The sequence below is a fragment of the Zalophus californianus genome, chromosome 1, assembly GCF_009762305.2.
Source record: "Zalophus californianus isolate mZalCal1 chromosome 1, mZalCal1.pri.v2, whole genome shotgun sequence".
NCBI lineage: Eukaryota > Metazoa > Chordata > Mammalia > Carnivora > Otariidae > Zalophus > Zalophus californianus.
The window spans coordinates 10450003-10474326 of NC_045595.1; the positions used below are offsets into that span (position 1 = coordinate 10450003).

The window sequence follows — 24324 nt, forward strand, 5'->3', positions numbered from 1 at the left end:
AGTCTGTATCTATGAGCTTGTGTGTGTTTATTTATTTATTTTTTAAGATTCCACATATAAGTGAGATGACCTGGAATTTGTCCTTCTATGACTTATTTTACTTAGCATAATTTATTTCTTTTTAAGCACTTATTTTAATTTGTTTATACATGTAACACTGAGATACAAGCATGGTCACTCTACTCCAGTGAGGCTGGGGGACAAAGGAGGCCTGGAATAGGCAGAGCAGAGCCTGGGGCAGACCCCAGTACTTACTTGTGCCTGCAGATGCATTGAAGGTCAATGTCCCATTGGGCAGGGCCTGGCTCAGGTTTCTCAAGACATGCTCCAGGCCAACGAGCAGGTTAGTGGCCACAGAGTGCTGCTCTGAGCGGGGCAGGGCTTCCAGGTCCTCAGGGGTCTCCAGCAGCTCATCCACACCCTGTACAAGGTCCTGGGGGGATGGGGACACAGAAGTAGTGCATCATGGGCCAGACAGACTGCATGAAGAGGCTGTCCACTTAGCCTCAGAATAAAGATCCTAGAGACTGTCTATCTGTTTGGGATTTCCTGGGATTGCCCTGGAATCCAGCCACTCATGGTCAATCCTGTTCATGAATGCCAAGGATGACATAAACCCAAATTCCAGGAACAGTAAGATGAAAGGTTGTTAGTAGGTGCAGGTGGGTTTCTAAAAGTGAGTACAAATACCTGGATGTCTGCTCTTCCCACCCACCCTGGGAGAGGTGGGGCCTCAGGGAGGCCACCACTGTGTTGGGAATGCCTCTTTCCACACCAAGGCTTTCCTGGGCCTTCATGGGATGCTTCCAACTTGTCTCCACTGGATTCTGACCTTACCTGGATAGTGTCCTGGACAAAGGCTGGTATGAAATTTCTGCCCAGATCTTGAACTCTTTCAAAGAAGTGGGAGAGTCTCTAGGGAGAGGGAAGATGAGGAAGTCAGACAGCCTCAATGTGGATGCAGAAGCTTGGGGAAAATGGCGGCCATGAAGGGTGGGCAGCCCATGCTTTGAGGAAGGATTTCCTGTCTCCTGGTGCCAGCTGGGGCCACTCACCTGGCTCTTGATTCCACGGGGTGGGGTCCAGGTGGGAAAAAAGATGCCTGCAGGGAACAACAGTGGTTGATTAGGTGTGAGAGCATCTGTGTGTGGGATGGGGGAAGGGGCCTGGGGTCAGGTCAGGGCCAGGTACGTTCCCAGGTGGTCATTTGGTTATTCAGGGACCCTAGTTTGGGCATAGAAGCATCAGGAAGGCCCCACTCTCCTCCCTAGTGAGTGGGTGTCTTTTCTTATTCATACAGAGTTGTGTTATGGGTGAATGTGGTGGCCCAGCTGCTCAGCTGTCCAGATATGGATGGAATTGGCCTGAATCCTCCTGTTTTCAGCTCCAGTGCTCTTAGCTTCCCTGGGCAGCTTTCAGCCAGGGTGGGAACATCATGGTCATTTTTGTCCCAGCCTGAACATTTGGACAAAGACCAGAGTGGGTCTTCTAGGCAACCACGTGCCCAGAATATGCCACATTTCCCAACCAAGATACTGTCTGGCTCCCAGTGATGGCTTTTGTTTTAATTCCCTCAGGGCAACTGCTCACTTGCTGGTCCTCGATGATATCTTCCATTGCTATCTGGTCTAGACAGGAGCTGCTTCTCATCACCCAATTCTCCGTGTGTGTATGGGGGTGGGTCCGTGTTACTCTGCGTAGACACCACACAACATCCTCCTGGGTCCTGGTCATCTGGTCTGCTCTCAGGATTGTGAACTGAAATTATTGGGGAGAGTCAGGGTAAGCTTTGTGCAGGGAAATAGACAGAGGCCCAGCAGCTGAGAAGAGGGGTCTGGACGCTGAAATTGTTGGCCAGGGAGAGTGCAGGCCCAGGAAATGGGGATGGCCCTCCCATCTTCCCACTGCAGTGTTTCTGGATGGGGTCCCTGGGTCCAACATGGCCCAAGAGATCTGAGAGTTTTCCTAGCATGGCCAAGCCCAAGTAGGCTCTGGTGGGGAAAGGTCTCATCCTGGCCATCACTGATGTTGGTGAAGAGGAGGGATTTTGCACTAAAAACTATGTGCTGTGGAGCTCCTGAAATATCTTGAGTGCCACTTTTTTTTTTATTATTTCACAAAAATAAAATGTCAGGGAGCAAGGGGGATTTTTGAACTTTCAGAAGTGACCCTCTATAGAGGGTTCTGAACCTTGGAGTTCAAAGAGATATGGGTGCCTGGGTAGGTGCTGAGGATGTTCTCTGATGCCTGGAGAAAGTGAGCTAAGTGACTCCAAACTTTGTGGATGAGGAGATGGAAGACACAAGTCAATTCTTACCTTGACACGTGTTCTCACTCTCATCCCTGAATGTTCTTGCCCCAGAAGCAAGCTTGTATCCTGGGCTGCATGTACAGTAGTAGCTGCCCTCTGTGTTCCAGCAGTCTGCAAATTTTCCACAGGACACTGCCAAGGGTGGTCCACACTCATTGATGTCTGGAACACAACAGGGCAAAGGGTCACCTCCCAAAGATGTGAGTTCCCATAGGGCAGAGGTGCTGGTCTCCAGCCTGACTCGGCCAACAGGACTGGAGAGAACTCAGCTTGCAGGTGGCATTCCTGGGGCAGGTCTGAGCTGGAGCCAGCTGCTCCAAATGCCTGCTCACTGTTCTGTTCATCTCTGCTCTCTGGCTGGGACTGAGGGCACCTAGATTCAGACACTCTGCTGTGCCATCATGGGGGCTGGAAGGAGGTCTACATCCCCTTCTGCAGGCCTTGTGGGGTGGACAGAGGCACTGAACCTCTGTTTGCACTACTGGGGACCTGGGGGTGGGCTCCAGTCAGGTTGACAGTGGCACTGAAGGCCACTCTCAATGCCGAGTCAGTGAAGGGAGTCATGGCTGGAGTCTGTCCAGGGTAACACTCTTTCACATCTGAGGATAAAGCCAGGTGGTCAGGCCCCTGCCCATTGACAGGCTCCACCTCCCATTACTCACAGAAGCCCAACTACAGAGTCATCACCTGCTGCCCCAAGCTACCAATGTCAGGCATTTTAAAGATGCCCAAAGATGTCTCTGTGGGGTCCAACTAGCTCCACTCCTGAAGGAAGTCCCCTTTTGTCAGAGACATTGAGGATGTGAAATGAAGGAGCTACACGAAGTGTCTCACAGCTGAGTCATTGGGGATATTATCTGGCATCTTATCTCTCCCAGTTCTTTAAACATGAGAGGAAAGATATCCATTAGCCAGGTCCTCTTTGAGTAGCTCAGGGACTCATAGAGCAGAGGCTGAACACTGTTGGCTAAAAATAACAACAGTTTTATAAGAACCATGGACACAAGAATGAATCAAAATGTAGGGACAGAATATTTGGTCCTATGCATTCCAATACATTCAGAGTTTCTTCTCTGCACCTTGGACTTCCCTTCTAAGGTTCCAGGCTCACGGTGTCAACACCAGGACACAACCAGATGTGGGAAGATGCACATCTGACACATTCATGTTTGCCCCTATCTGGACAATGGGACTGCCCTCCTCTCTTCTCAGATGGTGGTAATGGCCTGTCTTCAAGGTTGTGGGATGGGATGGAGTTGAGTGGGGGTCAGCTGAGAATGAGGTGCAAAGTGTGGAAGGCATGAGGACAGGAAACTCCTCAACCAGACAGATGTGCTCCCAGAAAGGAGCTGGGATCCAGTTATATTAGCAGTAGGATCTCCTTGCCATGCTCACCCAGCCATGAGTCTCCATGAGACACACACGCAAATGCACCAAAGCTGGCTAATAGTCACAACATCTTTTTTTTTTCCATCTGATAACATCTTTTCCCCAAGTACTAAATGACACATGAATCTTAGAAAACAAAGAAAATGTGAAAAATGAGAACAAAGAAAATCAACTGTAAGTCCACTATATATGGACTACTGGAAGATTTAGGATATTTTTTTCCCCAGCTTTTCAAACACACTAGGAACATTTTCCCTTACTATCAATAAATATGCATCTAAGATGATTAGATGAAGAATATTTCTTGGTGTGAAAAATTGTTTATTTCCCCTTTTCCCTACTAATTTTTTTATTGTGGTAAAATGCCCATAACATAAAATTTACCATGTTAACCATACTTAAGTCATATAAATTTCTTTTATGATCTTGCATTGTTGAAGAATAAAAACTCTTTTGTTTTAGACCTTGATCTAGGTTCTACCTTGATCTAGGTTATTAACTGTGACTTTGGATAAATCAATCTCTTTGATCCCAATTATGATCATTAAAAAAAAAATGAATCCATAAAATTCATAGAAAAAAGCACAGGGGATAAGTCTTTGAAATTGGTCTCAGCACAGATTTTTTGGATTTGACTCCAAAAAGCAAAGATAAATTCCAATGACATTCTTCAAAGTGCTGGAACAAACAATCTTAAAATTTGTATGGAATCAGAAAAGACCCCGAATCTCCAAGGAAATGTTGAAAAAGAAAAACAAAGTTTTGGGGCATCACGTTGCCTGATTTCAAGCTACATTACAAAGCAGTGATCACCAAGACAGCATGGTACTGGAACAAAAATAGACATATAGACCAATGGAACAGAATAGAGAACCCATATTTGGACCCTCAACTCTATGGTCAAATAATCTTCGACAAAGCAGGAAAAAACATGCAATGGAAAAAAGACAGTCTCTTCAATAAATGGTGCCGGGAAAATAGGAAAGCTACATGTAGAAGAATGAAACTCGACCATTCTCTAACACCATACACAAAGATAAACTCAAAATGGATGAAAGACCTCCATGTGAGACAGGAATCCATCAAAATCCTAGAGGAGAACATATGCAATAACCTCTTTGACATCGGCCACAGCAACCTCTTTCAAGATACATCTCCAAAAGCTAGTGAAACAAAAGCAAAAATGAACTTTTGGGACTTCATCAAGAGAAAAAGCTCCTGCACAGCAAAGGAAACAATCAACAAAACAAAGAGGCAACCACAGAATGGGAGAAGATATTTGCAAATGACACTACAGATAAAGGGCTGGTATCCAAGATCTATAAAGAACTTCTCAAACTCAACACACAAAAAACAAATAATCAAGTTGAAAAATGGGCAGAAGACATGAGCAGACACTTCTCTGAAGATGACATACAAATGGCTAACAGACACATGAAAAAATGTTCATCATCATTAGCCATCAGGGAAATTCAAATCAAAACCACACTGAGATACCACCTTACACCAGTTAGAATGGCAAAAATGGACAAGGCAAGAAACAACAAATGTTGGAGAGGTTGTGGAGAAAGGGGAACCCTCCTACACTGTTGGTGGGAATGCAAGTTGGTACAGCCACTTTGGAAAACAGTGTGGAGGTGCCTCAAAAACTTAAAAATAGAGTTACCCTATGACCCAGCAATTGCACTCTTGGGTATTTACCCCAAAGACACAGATGTAGTGAAAAGATGGGCCATATGCACCCCAAGGTTCATAGCAGCAATGTCCACAATAGCCAAACTGTGGAAAGAGCTGAGATGCCCTTCAACAGATGAATGGATAAAGAAGATGTGGTCCATATATACAATGGAATATGACTCAGCCATCAGAAAGGATGAATACCCAACTTTTACATCAACATGGATGGGACTGGAGGAGATGATGCTAAGTGAAATAAGTCGAGCAGAAAAAGTCAATTATAATATGGTTTCACTTATTTGTGGAACATAAGGAACAGCATGAGGACATTAGGAAAAGGAAGGGAAAAATGAAGGGGGGGAATTGGAGGGGGAGATGAACCCCGAGAGAGTATGGACTGAGAAACAAACTGAAGGTTTTAGAAGGGAAGGGGATGGAGGGATGGGTTAGCCCGGTGATGGGTATTAAGGAGGGCACGTACTGCATGGAGCACTGGGTGTTGTATGAAAGCAATGAATGGTGGATCCCCACATCAAAAACTAATGATGGCAAGATTTCATTCCTTTTGGTGGCTGCATAATATTCCATTACATTATATACCACATCTTCATTATCCATTCATCTGTCAATAGACATCTTGGCTCTTTCCACAAAAAAAAATATGAAAAATTCTCATTACCAACAGTATTCAGTGAAATAAATGCAAATTAAAACAAAACAAACAAAAAAATAATGACGTATTGTATGGTGACTAACATAGCATAATAAAATAAAGTTAAAAAAAAAAGAAGTGGGAACACACCAAACTAAAAATATTTTGTAAGTCAAGGCAACCATCAACACAATGAAAAGGCGATCTATAATAAAGGAGAAAATATTTGCAAATCATATATCTGAGAAGTGAATAATATCCAAAAAATATAAAGAACTCATTCAAAACAATAGAAAAAACCTAAACAATCCAATTTAAAAATGGGCATAGGATCTGAATAGACATTTTCCAAAGAAGACATCCAAATGGCCAACAGGTGTATGAAAAGGTACCCAACATCCCTCATCATCAGGGAAATGCAAATCCAAACCAGAATGTGATTTCACCTCACATCTGTTGGAATGGCTATTATAAAAAAATTAGGGAATAGCAAGTATTGGTGAGGATGTGGGAAAAAGGGAACCTTGCTCCCTTTGGAGGGAGGGAGGGAATGCAAATTAGTGCAGCCACTGTGAGAAAAAATCTGGAATTTCCTCAAAAAATTAAAAATGGAACTACTATATGATCCAGGTATTCCACTCTGGGTATTTATTTGAAGGAAACAAAACACTAACTTGGAAAGATATCTGCATCCTCGTGTTCATTGGAGCATTTATAACAAGCAAGATAAGGAAACAACTTGTTTCTATCAGTGCATGAATAGATGATGAAAAGTGGTGTGTGTATACAGGGTAATATCACTCGGCCGTAAAAGAGAAGGCATTCTGGCCATTTGCAACAACACAGATGGATCTTGAGGGCATTATGCTAAGGATAAATGACATATGATTTCACTTATATGTGGAATCTAAAAACAAACAAAACAAAATTCAGAATAGATGAGTGGGGAGGAGTAGGAGACCTGGATTTTGTCTGGTCTTGGGAATTCAGCTGAATAGGGATCAAACCATTCTGAACACCTACAAACTCAACAGGAGATCGAAGAAAAGAATAGCAACAACTCTCTGAACAGAAAAGCCACCACTTACTGGAAGGTAGGACGTGCGGAGAAGTGAATCTGAGGCGATATTCGGGAGGATAGACGGCGGGGGAGGGAGCCTCCGTCGGCCGCTTCTGGCAAGTGATAGAGCCGCGGAGCACAAAATCAGAACCTTTAGAAGTCGGCTCCGCTGAGGGACGTCGCTCCAGTGGCTAAGCTGGGGGTGGAAACCTCAAGGGACAGTGTGGTCTCAGGACCCTTGGGGCCACAGAAAGACCGGGGGTGCCTGAGTGCGGCAGAGCTCCCGGGTATCAGAGCGGGGAAGCCGGCTGCAGAGACGGAGCCGAGGCGCGGGCTCTCAGCTCGGGGTTGCCATAAACTGTGATCTGCGGCACAGTCGGGCCACTGCTCCTCCAGCAGGGACCCAACAAGCGGCAGATCCGGGGAGACTCCCCTTCCTCCCCCAGGAGGAGCGGCGCGGGAGCGCACTGCAGGGATCTGCTGAGTTTGGAGACTCCACATGGGGTTGGGTGCCAGAGATAGAAACACTCGGTTACAGGCCGGGTGAGCACGGAGTGCGACCGGAGACCGGGAGATGGGAGTGACTACTTTTCTCTGGGGGTGCACTGAGGAGCGGGGCCCCGAGTTCTCAGCTCCTCTTGGCAGAGATTGGGAGGCCACCATTTTCACTCTGGTCCTCCAAAGCTGTACGAGAGCTTGCAGGGAACAAAAGGTCCTGAGAGCAAATCTGAGCAGATTGCTTAGCCCAGACTGTCAAGGGCGGGGCAATTCTGCCTCCGGCAAAGACATTTGGGAACCATGGCAACAGGCCCCTCCCCCAGAAGATCAGCACGAACAGCCAGCAAGCCAAGACCAAGTTTACCGATCAAGGAGATCGGGAGAACTCCAGCGCTAGGGGAATACTGCACATAGAATTCACGGCTTTTTTACCATGGTTCATTAGTTTTTCAAAGTTAATTTTTTAACTGTTTTTTTTTTTAATTTTTCTTTTTCCCTTTTTCAACCAACATCTTATCAATCCCTTTATAAAAAAACATTTTTTATTTTTCCTTTTTAGAGTCATATTTTATCCTTTCATTGTAGTTACCCTTATTTTTGGCATATATATATATAAGTTGTTCTCTCTTTAAAATTTTGAGATACAGTTTCTTCTAACAGATCAAAATATACCCTAAATCACTAGTGTATGGTTTTGTTCTAGTCTCCTGCCTGATCACATTCTCTCCCTTTTTTTTCTTTTCTTTAAAAATCTTCTTCTTTCTTTTTTCAAACAACTTCTTATCTTAATTCCTTTTATAAAATCTTTTATACTTTCATCTTTACAGTCATCTTCCATCCCTTCATTGTATCAACCCTTATTTTGTACTTATATAAGTCTTTCTTTCTTTAAAATTTTAGGAGGCACTTTCTTCTAACAGACCAAAATACGCCCAAAATCTAGTGTGTGGCACTGATCTATGCACCATCCTGATCATATTTGATCATATTCTGTTTTTTTTTGTTTTGTTCTCGTTTTGTTTGTTTTTATCTTTTTTTTTCTCTTTCTTTTTTCTTTCTTTCCCTTTCTTTTCCCCTGGCTTCAGGTCTTTTTTGAGTTGTATAGAGTATATTTGCTGGGGACGTTGTTAACCTGTTAGCATTGTGTTCTCTCATTCATCTATTCTCCTCTGGAAAAAATGACAAGACGAAAAAAATCACCTCAGCAAAAGAACAAGAGGTAGTACCGTCGGCCAGGGACCTACTCAATACGGACATTAGTATGATGTCGGACCTAGAGTTCAAAATCATGACTTTAAAGATACTAGCTGGGCTTGAAAAAAGCATGGAAGTTATTAAAGAAACACTTTCTGGAGAAATAAAAGAACTAAAATCTAACCAAGTCGAAATCAAAAAGGCTATTCATGAGGTGCAATAAAAAACGGGGGCACTAACTGCTAGGAAAAAATGAGGCAGAAGAGAGAATCAGTGATATAGAAGACCAAATGATGGAAAATAAAGAGGCGGAGAAAAAGAGAGAGAAACAACTACAGGATCACGAGGGCAGAATTCAAGAGATAAGCGATACGATAAGACGAAACAACATTAGAATAATTGGGATCCCCGAAGAAGAAGAAAGAGAGAGAGGGGCAAAAGGTATATTGGAGCAAATTATAGCAGAGAACTTCCCTAATGTGAGGAAGGAAACAGGCATCAAAATCCAGGAGACACAGAGAACCCCTCTCAAAATCAATAAAAATAGGTCAACACCCCGACATCTAATAGTAAAACTTACGAGTCTCAGAGACAAAGAGAAAATCCTGAAAGCAGCTCGGGAGAAGAGATATGTAACCTATAATGGTAGAAACATTAGATTGGCAACAGACCTATCCACAGAGACCTGGCAGGCCAGAAAGGACTGGCATGATATCTTCAGAGCACTAGACGAGAAAAATATGCAGCCAAGAATACTATATCCAGCTAGGCTGTCCTTGAAAATAGAAGGAGAGATAAAAAGCTTCCAGGACAAACAAAACCTAAAGGAATTTGCAAACACGAAACCAGCCCTACAAGAAATCTTGAAAGGGGTCCTTTAAGCAAAGAGACAGGCTAAAAGCAGCATTGATCAGAAAGGAACACAGACAATATACAGTAACAGTCACATTACAGGCAATACAATGGCACTAAATTCATATCTTTCAATAGTTACCCTGAATGTAAATGGGCTCAATGCCCCAATCAAAAGACACAGGCTATCAGATTGGATTAAAAAACAAGACCCATCTGGGCACCTGGGTGGCTCAGTGGGTTAAGTGACTGCCTTCAGCTCAGGTCATGATCCTGTAGTTCCAGGATTGAGTCCCACATCAGGCTCCCTGCTCAGCAGGGAGTCTTCTTCTCTGTCTGACCCTCCCTCTTCTCATGTGCTCTCTCTCAAATAAATAAATAAAATCTTTAAAAAAAGGTCTTAAATAAAAAACAAGACCCATCAATATGCTGTTTGCAAGAGACTCATTTCAGACCCAAAGACACCCCCACATTGAAAGTGAGGGGGTGGAAAACCATTTACCATGCTAATGGACACCAAAAGAAAGCTGGGGTGGCAATCCTTATATCAGACAAATTAGATTTTAAAACAAAGACTGTAATAAGAGATGAAGAAGGACACTATATCCTACTTAAAGGGTCTATCCAACAAGAAGATCTAACAATTGTAAATATGCCCCTAACATGGGAGCAGTCAATTATATAAGGTAATTAATAACAAAACCAAAGAAACATATTGACAACAATACAATAATAGTGGGGGATTTTAACACCCCCCTGAATGAAATGGACAGATCATCTAAGCAAAAGATCAACACGGAAATAAAGACTTGAAATGAAACACTGGACCAAATGGACTTCACAGACACCTAGGTCACAAATCAGGTCTCAACCAGTAAGAAAAGATTGGGATTATTCCCTGCATATTTTCAGACCATAATGCTTTGAAACTAGAAATCAATCACAAGAGGAAAGTCGGAAAGAACTCAAATACATGGAGGCTAAAGAGAATCCCAGTAAAGAATGAATGGGTCAATCAGGAAATTAAAGAAGAATTTAAAATATTCATGGAAACCAATGAAAATGAAAACGCAACTGTTCAAAATCTTTGGGATGCAGCAAAGGCAGTCCTGAGAGGAAAGTATATAGCAATACAAGCCTTTCTCAAGAAAGAAGAAAGGTCTCAAATACACAACCTAACCCTACACCTAAAGGAGCTGGAGAAAAAACAGCAAATAAAGCCTAAACCCAGCAGGAGAAGAGAAATCATAAAGATCAGAGCAGAAATCAATGAAATAGAAACCAAAAGAACAGTAGACCAGATCAACGAAACTAGGGGCTTGTTCTTTGAAAGAATTAACAAGATTGATAAACCCCTGGCCAGACTTATCAAAAAGAAAAGAGAAAGGGCCCAAATCAACAAAATCATGAATGAAAGAGGAGAGATCACAACCAACACCAAAGAAATACAAACAATTATAAGAACATATTATGAGCAACTCTATGCCAGCAAATTAGATAACCTGGAAGAAATGGATGCATTCCTAGAGATGTATCAACTACCAAAATTGAACCAGGAAGAAATAGAAAACCTGAACAACCTATAATCCACTAAGGAAATTGAAGCAGTCATCAAAACTCTCCCAACAAACAAAAGCCCATGGCCAGATGGCATCCCAGGGGAATTCTACCAAACATTTCAAGAAGAATTAATACCTATTCTCCTGAAACTGTTCCAAAAAATAGAAATGGAAGGAAAACTTCCAAACTCATTTTTTGAGGCCAGCATTACCTTGATCCCAAAACCAAAGACCCCATCAAAACGAGAATTACAGACCAATATCCTTGATGAACATGGATGCAAAAATTCTCACCAAAATACTAGCCAATAGGATCCAACAGTACATTAAAAGAATTATTCACCATGATCAAGTGGGATTTATCCCTGGGCTACAAGGTAGGTTCAACATCCGCAAATCAATCAACGTGATACAATCTATTAACAAAAGAAAGAACAAGATTCATATGATCCTCTCAATAGATGCAGAAAAAGCATTTGACAAAGTACAGCATCCTTTCTTGTTCAAAACTCTTCAGAGTATAGGGATAGAAGGTACATACCTCAATATCATAAAAGCCATCTATGAAAAACCTACAGCGAATATCATTCTCAATGGGGAAAAGCTGAGAGCTTTTCCCCGAAGGTCAGGAACACGGCAGGGATGTCCACTATCACCATTTCTATTCAACATAGTATAGAAGTCCTAGCCACAGCAATCAGACAACAAAAAGAAATCAAAGGCATCCAAATCGGCAAAGAAGAAGTCAAACTCTCACTCTTTGTAGATGTTTTAATACTGTATGTGGAAAACCCAAAGGATTCCACCCCAAAACTGCTAGAACTCATACAGGAATTCAGTCAAGTAGCAGGCTATAAAATCAATGCACAGAAATCAGTGGCATTCCTATACACCCACAACAAGACAGAAGAGAGACAAATCAAGGAGTCGATCCCATTCACAATTGCACCCAAAACCATTAGATACCTAGGAATAAATTTAACCAAAGAGGCAAAGGATCTGTACTCAGAAAACTATAAAATACTCATGAAAGAAATTGAAGAAGACACAAAGAAATGGAAAAACGTTCCATGCTCATGGATTGGGAGAACCAACATTGTGAAGATGTCAATGCTACCTAGAGCAATCTACACATTCAATGCAATCCCCATCAAAATACCATCCACTTTTTTCAAAGAAATAGAACAAATAATCCTAAAATTTGTATGGAACCAGAAGAGACCCCAAATAGCCAGAGGAATATTGAAAAAGAAAAGCAAAGCTGGCGGCATCACAATTCTGGACTTCCAGCTCTATTACAAAGCTGTCGTCATCAAGACAGTATGGTACTGGCACAAAAACAGACACATAGATCAATGGAACAGAATCGAGAGCCCAGAAATGGACCCTCAACTCTATGGTCAACTTATCTTTGACAAAGCAGGAAAGAATGTCCAGTGGAAAAAAGACAGTCTCTTCAACAAATTGTGTTGGGAAAATTGGGCAGCCACATGCAGAAGAATGAAACTGGACCATTTCCTTACACCACACACAAAAATAGACTCCAAATGGTTGAAAGACCTAAATGTGAGACAAGAGTCCATCCAAATCCTAAAGGAGTCCGTCCAAATCCTAAAGGAGAACACAAGCAGCGACCTCTTCCACCTCAACTGCAGCAACTTCTTCCTAGAAACATAGCCAAAGGCAACGGAAGCTAGGGCAAAAATGAACTCTTGGGACTTCATCAAGATAAAAAGCTTTTGCACAGCAAAAGAAACAGTCCACAAAACCAAAAGACAACCGACAGAATGGGAGAAAATATTTGCAAATGACATATCAGATAAAGGGCTAGTATCCAAAATCTATAAAGAACTTATCAAACTCAACACCCAAAGAACAAATAATCCAATCAAGAAATGGGCAGAAGACATGAACAGACATTTTTCCAAAGAAGACATCCAAATGGCCAACAGGCACATGAAAAAGTGCTCAACATCGCTCGGCATCAGGGAAATCCAAATCAAAACCTCAATGAGATATCACCTCACACCAGTCAGAATGGCTAAATTTAACACGTCAGGGAACGACAGATGTTGGCGGGGATGTGGAGAAAGGGGAACCCTCCTACACTGTTGGTGGGAATGCAAGCTGGTGCAAACACTCTGGAAAACAGTATGGAGGTTCCTCAATCAGTTGAAATTAGAGCTACCATTCGATCCAGCAATTGCACTACTGGGTATTTACCTCAAAGATACAAATGTAGGGACCCGAAGGGGTACGTGCACCCCAATGTTTATAGCAGCAATGTCCACAATAGCCAAACTGTGGAAAGAGCCAAGATGTCCATTGACAGATGAATGGATAAAGAAGATGTGGTATATATACATAAAGGAATATTATGCAGCCATCAAAAGGAATGAGATCTTGCCTTTTCGAACGACGTGGATGGAACTGGAGGGTGTTATGCTTAGTGAAATAAGTCAGTCAGTGAAAGACATGTATCATATGACCTCACTGATATGAGGAATTCTTAATCTCAGGAAGCAAACTGAGTGTTACTGGAGTGGTTGGGGGTGGGAGGGATGGGGTGGCTGGGTGATAGACATTGGGGAGGTTATGTGCTATGGTGAGCGCTGTGAATTGTGCAAGACTGTTGAATCACAGATATGTACTTCTGAAACAAATAACGCAACATATTTTAAGAAAAAAGGAAAAGAAGAGAACAGGAGAGGAAGAATGAAGGGGAGTAAGTCAGAGGGGGAGACAAACCATGAGAGAAGATGGACTCTGAAAAACAAACTGAGGGTTCTAGAGGGGAGGAGGGTAGGGGGATGGGTTAGCCTAGTGATGGGTATTAAAGAGGGCACATTCTGCATGGAGCACTGGGTGTTATGAACAAACAATGAGTCATGGAACACTACATCAAAAACTAATGATGTAATATATGGTGATTAACATAACAATAAAAAAATTAAAAAAAAAGATAAAAAGCTTTTGCACAGCAAAAGAAACCTTCCACAAAACCAAAAGACAACCTACAGAATGGGAGAAAATTTTGCAAATGACATATCAGATAAAGGGCTAGTATCCAAAATCTATAAAGAACTTATCAAACGCAACAACCAAAGAACAAATAATCCGATTAAGAAATGGGCAGAAGACATGAACAGACATTTTTCCAAAGAAGACATCCAAATGGCCAATAGACACATGAAAAAGTGCTCAACATCATTCGGCATCAGGGAAATCCAAATCAAAACCTCCATGAGATACCACCTCACACCAGTCAGAATAGCTAAAAGTAACAAGTCAGGAAATGACAGATGTTGGCGGGGATGCGGAGAAAGGGGAACCCTGCTACACTGTTGGTGGGAATGCAAGCTGGTGCAACCACTCTGGAAAACAGTATGGAGGTTCCTCAAACAGTTGAAAATAGAGGTACCATACGATCCAGCAATTGCACTACTGGGTATTTACCACAAAGATACAAATGTAGGGATTGAAGGGGTATGTGCACCCCAATGTTTATAACAGCAATGTCTACAATAGCCAAACTGTGGAAAGAGCCAAGATGTCCATCGACAGATGAATGGATAAGAAGATTGGTATATATACACAATGGAATATTATGCCGCCATCAAAAGGAATGAGATCTTGCCATTTGCAATGATGTGGATGGAACTGGAGGGTGTTATGCTAGTGAAATAAGTCAATCAGAGAAAGACATGTATCATATGACCTCACTGATATGAGGAATTCTTAATCTCAGGAAACAAACTGAGGGTTGCTGGAGAGGTGGGGGGGTGGGAGGGATGGGGTGGCTGGGTGATAGACATTGGGGAGTGTATGTGCTATGCTGAGCACTGTGAATTGTGCAAGACTGTTGTCAGAAGTACAGATCTGTACTTCTGAAACAAATAATGCAATATATGTTAAGAAAAAGAAAGAAGATAGCAGGAGGGGAAGAATGAAGGGGAGTAAGTCAGAGGGGGAGATGAACCATGAGAGAAGATGGACTCTGAACAAACTGAGGGTTCTAGAGGAGAGGGAGTTGGGGGGATGGGTTAGCCTGGTGATGGGTATTAAATAGGGCACATTTTGCGTGCAGCACTGGGTGTTATGCACAAACAATGAATCATGGAACAGTAGATCAAAAACTAACGATGTAATGTATGGTGATTAACATAACAATAAAAAATTAAAAAAAATAGATGAGTGGGTGCTGGAGGTGGGGAGGAACTGGTGGCGCTGAGGCAAAATGGGTGTAGGTGGAAAATAAAATCTGTGCTAACTCTGCTTGCCTCATGGGGCTGCTGTGAGGTGCCAGGTGGGAAACCATGACCATGAGGGGGCAGGAGTTCCCAGTGAGCTTATGCTAGGAGAAGACCTTGAGCTTCCAGGCTCTGTTGCTTCCTCTTGGTGCTTCCATTACTCTCCCCTTTCCTTGTGCTATGAGAATCATCACATTAATAACAGTAGTGACCATGATAATAACTTGTGTCTGACAGTCTGCTCTGCACTAGTCTTTACCTGTTCTTCACACACGTGAATTTTAAATCTCACTCCATCCATGGGGGGTAGGTACAATGATTGTCCCCAGTTTACAGACAAGCAAACTGAAACATAGGAGAAGTAATTTTCTACATGTCAGATGTAATCAGTGGTGAGCTGGACTTTGAACCCACGTTGCTCAGCTTTACTGTGTAAGTTCTCAACACTCTACCTACTGATCATGAAAACCTGATTGTCCACTTCGCTCATACTCCCCCTGCCCTGTCACTTCTCTCTTTTCCTTGATTAGGTGCTGGTTGCTGCTCTCAGTGAGGCTGAGGGCTTGGGATGCTCTACCATCTCCCCCCTCCGTCTCCATGCCTCTCCACCACCCCAAGCCCTTGTACCATCACAACTCTCCAACAGGCTGGTGAAGATCTCCCCGGACGAAGAACTGAATCCTGGGGAGCAACGACAGGCTGTGGCATTAACACATGTGGATTTCGGAGGGCACCACTGAGCACAGTCTGTGGGGGCAGAGGCTGTGGGGACAAAGACCACAGTCAGAAGGCTCAAGAAATGGAGGGAGCCAGCTGCCAGTTGGGGGTCCAGGAATAGAGCAGGGGAGGGTAGGGAAGGCATAGCTGCCATTGGAAGAGCTCAGAAAACTCTGGACATTTAGGGAGGTGGAAACAGCTTCTTGTATACCCAGAAGACCATCTGTGAGCCTTACTTGTGGAATAAGCTCCCTTCCCTACCCCTTGTTGGTGAGAAAACCCAGACCCCAGCATGCCCTCCCCAGCTTATGTCACCAATGGGGCTGGCTGGGCAGACTCACCTTTCAGTTTCCGTACAGGTCCCAGTGTCAACAGTAGCAGCACTAAGATCCCTGGGACAGAAAAACAGATGACAAAGAGAGGAGAGTCAAGTTCCAGTTTCAACCCATGTCTGCATGGTCATTGCCTTCTGGTGGGTGGTTCTGCCTGCAGCCCATGGCTTTCCAGCAGGATCCTGGAGGCTCCTATACTGCACACAGAACCAAGACTCAGCCTGTCCTCTCCATCTCCCTGGACTCCCCAAGAAGTCAGTCAAGGATAACCACAGCCTTCATGGAACCCCAGGTGCTACAGGTGAGGGGACAGAGTATACACAGACAGCTGATGTCAGGGACACAATGTAGAAACTCCAACCTCTCCCAAAGGAGGGGAGTAAATCTATTTTTTTAATTTAATTTTATTATGTTATGTTAGTCACCATACAATACATCATTAATTTTTGATGTAGTGATCCACGCTTCATTGTTTTCATATAACACCCAGTGTTTCATGCAGTACATGCCCTCCTTAATATCCATCACCAGGCTAACCCATCTCCCCATCCCCCTCCCCTCTAAAACCCTCAGTTTGTTTCTCAGAGTCCATAGTCTCTCATGGTTTGTCTCTCCCTCCGAGAGGAGTAAATCTTGAAGGAGAAACTCTTCCAATCCATGTGTCTTGCCCATATGCAGGTTCTTTGTTCTATGGCAATAGCAGAAATCTGCTTGGAGGAGGCCCGCTCTCTCCTCCATGGTGAATGGGTGCTTTTCTATTTCACATGGAGCATCCTATGGGATAATAGTGTGGCCAGATGGTCTGTTGTCCAGATGTGGATGGAAGTGGCCCAAGCCCTCTCAATCTGTCAAGCCTGGTGCCCTCAGCTTTCCTGGGTGGCTCCCAGATGGGGTGGGGATGTCACAGCCACCTGAGTCCCAACCTGAGGACTTGAACAAGTCCAGGGTGGGCCTTTCTGGGAACCGCTTGCAGGGGAAATGCTGCATTCCCGACCAGGACCTATCATGACTCCCAGCTATGGCCTTTGTCCTGACTTTCCCTAGGTGGATTCTCACTGCCTGCATAACCTTTGGCATCTCCATTGTCCTGGCAGGAGAGCATGTTCCCATCCATGTTAACTCTGAGACTCCAGCTCCACGGAGATGGACAAGACTCACACCCGAGCCACGTCTTTTAAGGGGCTTCAGGGAAAGAGTCAAGAGAATGAAAGTGATGCTGGACAGGCAGGATTACCTGGACAGTGGGAACCAGGGCTGTGGTAGACAACGGGGCTGACATCCAGTCAGGCAGCCTTGGGACAGTGAAGTTGCCTTTTTGGATCCCTGTGAAGGCATCCCGTGGGCTGGCAGGAAGTGGTGAGAATCCGCATCTGAGCAAAGCCAGCAGTGGGTGAGGGCAGGATGGTTGGAGAGGGGAGCAGGTGCTGATGGACTGAATGAGGCTCGGCTTCCATCTTCTGTCCCTGATGGTCTGGGTCAGCGTGGGGTCTGGACTGACCTCCTTGGAAGAGGGTCAGGCCTCTGGCAATGGTCCCCTCTCTTTATATCCAGTCCAGATGGCAGCGTCTTCCATTCACTTAAATTTTAGAGTGTGTGTGTAGGGTGGTCCATATCACTCTGCCCAGCCCCACACATCTTCCAGGTCCCAGTCATCCGAGTTGCCCACAGCCTTATAAACTAAAATTATCAGGGAGGTTCAGGGCAGAGCCTTGCATGGGGAATTAGAGCTGGGAGGCCAAGAAGCCAGTTCACTGTGCTAGGAGGAGCCTTCTCCAGGTGGGGTTATTGGCCAGGGGCAGAGATGGCCAGGGAGAGTGGGCCTACCCTTGAATCTCCCCCTTCCCACATTTCTGGACAGGGTTCCTGGGTCCATCCTGGTGTGGCCAAGCCTGTGTGGATTCCGGGGAGGGAAGGAAGGTCTCATCCTGGCCGCCATTGATGAAGCAGAAGAAAACCGATATTGCACTGTGAGCTTGTGAAGTATCCTGGATGCCACCCCTCTGTTTTCTGAAAATAAAGTGCCACGTGGCAAGGGAGACGTTCCAAAATTGTGTGAGTGGCACTCTAAAGAGGGATCTGAGCCTTGGGGTCTGGAGAGGGATAGGACACAGGTCGGTGCCCAGAATAGCTCTCTGATGCTTGGAGAAATGAGCTGAGTGACCCCAAACCTCATGGAAGGGGAGATGGAAGGTGCAAAGCCATTCTTACCTTGACACATATTCTCACTCTCATTCCTGAATGCTGTCTCAGAAATGAGCTCCTGTCCCGGGCCACACATGCAGTACCTGCCATCCATGCCCTGGCAGTCAGCATAGGCTGCACAGGACCTTCTCAAAGGTTGTTCACACATGTTGGTGTCTGGAATACAGAAAGATAAAGGATCACTTCCCAAAGGAGTAAGTTCCCCCAGGTCAGAGGCCCTGGTCTGCCACCTGACCCCACAGTGAAGGCTGGACGGATGCATGTCCCAGGTGGCACACCTAGGGCAGGTCTGAGCTGGAGCCAGCTGCTCTGAATGCCTGCTCACTGTTCTGCTCATCTCTGCTCTCTGGTTGGGCCTGAGGGCACCTAGATTCAGACCCTCTGCTGTGCCATGACGGGGGCAGGAAGGAGATCTGCACCCCTTTCTGCAGGTCTTGTGAAAAAAACAGAGGCACTAAGTCAGGCTCCAGACCACCCCCCTGTGGTGTTTTGGCACCATTGGAGACCTGGGGTGGGTTCTAGTCAGGGCATGGAAGGCCACCCTCAATGCTGAGGCAGTGGAGGGAGTCATGGCCTAGGGGCTATCCAGGGTGACACTCATCATTCACCCCTGAGGATGGAAGCAGATGGTCAGGCCCCCACCCACTGATGGTTTCCACCCACTTTTCTCAGAGTGGTCCAAGTACACCTCACAATCTTTATCAAGCACTCCCTCAAATCCCAATGTCAGTCCTTTTCCAGATTCCCCAGGATGTCTCTGGAGGAATTCCCTTTAATTAGAGCCCATAATAGATGGGAAATGAAGAAGCAACAGGAAGCTGCTAATAGCCGAGTCATTGCAGGGTGGCTTCCTGGCCTCCTGTTCCTAAACCTGAGAGGAAAGAGTCCCATGAACCAGGTCCCTTTGAGTAACTCAGGGACCCATAAAGCAGGGGCTACACATCACCAGCTAAAAATAACAGTTTAATAAGAGCCAGCAAGACAAGAATGCATCAAAATGTAGGGAAGAATGTTTTCTCCTGTACATGCTAATCAGGGGACCAAAGACTTTTAGAGCTTAAAAGGACTCATGACATCCTGCTGAGTCAGGGCAAGCAACTGGGTCCCCCAGAGCACAGTTTCCTACCTGAACTTGTGGACATCGCTTCTAAGGCCTCAGGCCCATGCTGTGGGTGTCAGCACCAGGACATGACAGGATGTGGGAAGACGCACACCTGACACATTTGTGTTCACCCCCATCTGGGTAATGGGACTGTCCTCCTCTCTTCTCAGAGGGTGGCAATGGTTGGACACCTGCCTTCAAGGTTGATGGGTGGGTGGAGTCGAGTGAGAGACATGTGGGAATGAGGCATGTGGGAGGGGAAGACATGATGATGAGAAATCCTCAACCTGACAGGTGTGCTCCCAGGAAGGAGCTGGGATCCAGGCACACCATCAGCAGGGCTCCTTGCCATGCTCACCCAGCCACGAGTCTCCATGAAACAGATACACAAATGCAGGGGGATCTGCTAGGGATACCTCTCTGGCATGGAGGGGCTGGGCAGGAGTCAGAACACCACTTTTTCTTCTGTGGTAGGTTTACTTTTCCTCAAATATTAAATGATACAGAGCTACTTAGAAGGACAAAGAAAATATAAAAAAATGAAAACATAGAAAATCACCCATAAGTCCACTACACAGACTACTGGTAAATTTTTTTGAAAAGATTTTATTTATTTATTTGACAGAGAGAGACACAGCGAGAGAGAGAGAGAGAGAGCACAAGGAGGGGGAGTGGGAGAGGGAGAAGCAGACTCCCCACTGAGCAGGGGGCCCGATGCGGGGCTCTATCCCAGGACCTGAGCTGAAGACAGACGCTTAATGACTGAGCCACCCAGGTGCCCCACTACTGGTAAATTTTAAAGTATTTTTTTCTTTTTAAACATATAAGGAATTTTTCCTTTACTTACCAATATATATGCATCTAAGACTATTTTGAGTACATGAAAGTATTTCTTGGTGTAAAAACTATATTTTCCCACTTTTCCCTATTTTCTTATTGTGGTAAAAGGCACACAACAAAATTTTCCATCTTAACCATTTTTAAGTATTAGAATTTCCTTTTATGATCCTATTTTGTTGAATTAAAAACCTCTTGTCCACAATAGCCAAACTATGGAAAGAGCCAAGATGTCCATCAACAGATGAATGGATAAAGAAGATGTATATATATACATAGAGGAATATTATGCAGCCATCAAAAGGAATGAAATCTTGCCATGTGCAATGACGTGGATGGAACTGGAGGGTATTATGCTGAGCGAAGTAAGTCAATCAGAGAAAGACAAGTACCATATGATCTCACTGATATGAGGAATTCTTCATCTCAGGAAACAAACTGAGGGTTGCTGGAATGGTGGGGGGTGGGAGGGATGGGGTGGCTGGGTGATAGACATTGGGGAGGGTATGTGCTATGGTTAGCGCTGTGAAGTGTGTAAGACTGTTGAATCAGAGACCTATACCTCTGAAACAAATAATACATTATATGTTAAAAAAAAAAAAAGAAGATAGTAGGTAAGGAAAAATGAAGGAGGGGGCAACCGGAGGGGGAGACGAACCATGAGAGACTATGGACTCTGAGAAACAAACTGAGGGTTCTAGAGGGCAGGGGGGTGGGGGGATGGGTTAGCCTGGTGATGGGTATTAAAGAGGGCACGTATTGAATGGAGCACTGGGTGTTATACGCAAACAATGAATCATGGAACACTACATCAAAAACTAATGATGTATGGTGATTAACATAACCTAAAAAAAGATAAAAAAAACTTCTTCAGTGTCATTATAAAATGTTTTTTAAAGCAAACTTTAGTTCCAGCTTCCTTTATTCAAGTTGTATTTATTTTCATCTTAAAGGAAAAACAATTTTTGTTTTTGTTTTTTTAAAGATTTTTAAATACCCCTGGGGGGTGGGCAGCAGGCAGAGGGAGAGGGAGAAGGAGAAGCAGGCTCCCCGCTGAGCAGGGAGCCCGATGCCGTGCTCAATCCCAGGACCTTGGGATCATGACCTGATCTGAAGGCAGATGTTCAACTGACTGAGCCACCCAGGTGCCCCAATTTTTGTTTCTCTGATTTGAGAAAAATAGTTGATTTTCTCTATGAGATTGAAATTTTTTTCTTTCTTTCTTTCTTTCTTTCTTTCTTTCTTTCTTTCTTTCTTTCTTTCTTTCTTTCTTTCTTTCTTTCTTTCTTTCTTTCTTTCTTTCTTTCTTTCTTCTCTTTCTTTTTCTTTTTCTTTCTTTCTTTCTTCTCTCTTCTTCCTTCCTTCCTTCCTTCCTTCCTTCCTTCCTTCCTTCCTTCTTTCCTTCCTTCCTCTCTTTTTCAGCATAGTTTAACAACTGTGTTGTTTTAAAGTTAAGGTTATTTCATCATTATATCATCATATATGATAAATAAATATTTCATCATATTTATTTATCATATCACATGCCCTCTTTAATTTCCATCACCCAGTTACCCCATCCCCCCACCCACCTCCCTTTCGACAACCCTGTTTGTTTCCTGGAGTCAAGAGTCGCATATGGTTTGTCTCCCTCAATGATTTCTTCCCATTCAATTTTCTCTCCCTTTCCCTATTATCCTCTACACTATTCCTTATGTTCCACATATGAGTGAAACCATATGATAATTGTGTTTCTCTGATTGACTTATTTTTTTAGGTTAAAATTATGTTACCTTTATTTAAATGTTTTGAAAAGATATTCATATATAACAGGATTTTAAAAATACACTTCTAATTTTGTATAATTTCTTAAGCAGATATGTAGTATAACTTAATCTTGGATTGTGAAAGTTTTTTTTCAGATGATTTTATTTGAGAGAGAGAGAGAGAGAGCAGAGGGAGGGGCAAAAGGAGGGGGAGACAAGCTGACTCCTGATGAGCAGGGAACCTGACTTGGGCCTCTATCTTAGGACCCTGAGATCATGACCTGAGCTGAAATCGAGAGTCAGATGCTCAACTGACTGAGCCACCCAGGTGCTCTGAAAGTTTGTTTTTGTATACTCAAAAAATTATTTCAGGGGCAAAATAAATGATTTTTTTGGTTAAATTTATTTATGGCCTAAATTATATTTTTAATCTTCAACAGTAAATTTAATACATAATAATAATCATCTTTGAAATGAATTTTCTTTTTTTATTATGTTCAGTTAGCCACTGTATAGTACACCAAAATAAATGATTTAAATAGTACGAAACAATACTATCTTATTTGTGCATAGTGCTCTTTATCTTACAAAGTGGTTTTTTTATTGTTTTTTTATTGCAGCATTATTTACAATAGCCAAGATATGGAAGCAAATTGAGTGTTCATAAACAGATGAGTGGATAAGGGAGACGTGGTATATGCACAATGGAATATTACAGAGCCATAAAAAGGATGAGATTGTGCCATTTGAGACACTATGGATGGACCTAGAGGTTATTATGTTGAGTGAAATAAGATTGAGAAAGACAAATACCATATGATATTACTCATAAATGAAATCTAAAAAAACTGCAAATGAATAAAACAAACAAACAAAAAGCAGAATCAGACCTATAAGTACAGAGAACAAACTGATGGTTGCCAGAGGAGAGGGGGGCTGGGGATTGGGTCAAGGGGAGTGGGAAATACAGGCTATCAATTATGGAATGAATAAGTCATGGGAAGAAAAGGCACACCATAAGGAATATAGTCAATACTATTGTAACAGCAATGTGTTGATTTATGGGGACAGACGGTAGCTACACTTGTGGTGAACATAGCATAATGTATAAATTTTGTCTAATCATTATGTTGTATATCTGAAACCAATGTAACATTGTGTGTCAAATATACTCAAATATAAAAGACTTTAGAAATGTTTTCTTTCTTTTTTAAAATATATTTTCATTGGAGTATAGTTAACATGCAGTGTTATATTAGTTTCAGATGTATAACATAATGATTTAACAGTTCTAAACGTTACTCAGTGCTCGCCATGATGACTGTAGACATCAATTGTCACTAAACAATATTATTACAGTATTATTTATATTCCCCATGCTGTGCTTCTCATCTCTGTGACTTATTTATTTTGTAGCCGGAAGTTTGTACCTCCTAATCCCCTTTATCTATTTTGCCCATCCCCCCGCCACCTTCCCTCTGGCAACCATCAGTTTGCTCTCTGTATTTAGAGTCTGGTTTTGTTTTATATTTTAGATTCCACATATATGTGAAATCATATGGTATTTGTCTTTCTCAGACTGACTTATTGCACTTGACGTTAAGCCTTCTAGGTCCATTCATGTTGTTGCAGATGGCAAGATCTTTTTTTAATGGGTGAGTAATATTCCATTGCAGATGGATGCCATATCTTATTTATCATTTCATCTATGGATGAACACTTGAGTTGCTTCCATATCTTGGGCATTGTAAATAATGCTGCAATAAAAGTTAGGGGTGCATATATCTTTTTGAATTAGTATTTTTGTGTTCTTTGGGTAAAACCCAGTAGTGAAATTGCTGGATCATATAGTACTTCTATTTTTAATCTTTTGAGGAAACTCCATACTGTTTTCCACAGTGGTGGTACCAATTTACATTCCCACTAACAGTGCATGAGGGTTCCTTT

General features: G+C 43.2%; 1 protein-coding gene across 2 annotated transcripts in view; it reads right to left on the reverse strand.

Annotated features, from left to right (window-relative positions):
• LOC113917404 (adhesion G protein-coupled receptor E2-like) overlaps positions 1-24324 on the reverse strand; it is a 42291-nt gene that overhangs the window by 14024 nt on the left and 3943 nt on the right. For both annotated transcript variants that reach the window (XM_027585171.2, XM_027585170.2), the window contains exons 3-10: positions 18700-18849; positions 16501-16551; positions 16070-16204; positions 2318-2473; positions 1591-1758; positions 1056-1102; positions 838-915; positions 256-433 (exon numbers count right to left, since the gene is read on the reverse strand). In XM_027585171.2, coding sequence (XP_027440972.1) covers positions 256-433; positions 838-915; positions 1056-1102; positions 1591-1758; positions 2318-2473; positions 16070-16204; positions 16501-16551; positions 18700-18849 — 963 coding nt within the window. The remainder of the gene's footprint in view (positions 1-255; positions 434-837; positions 916-1055; positions 1103-1590; positions 1759-2317; positions 2474-16069; positions 16205-16500; positions 16552-18699; positions 18850-24324) is intronic.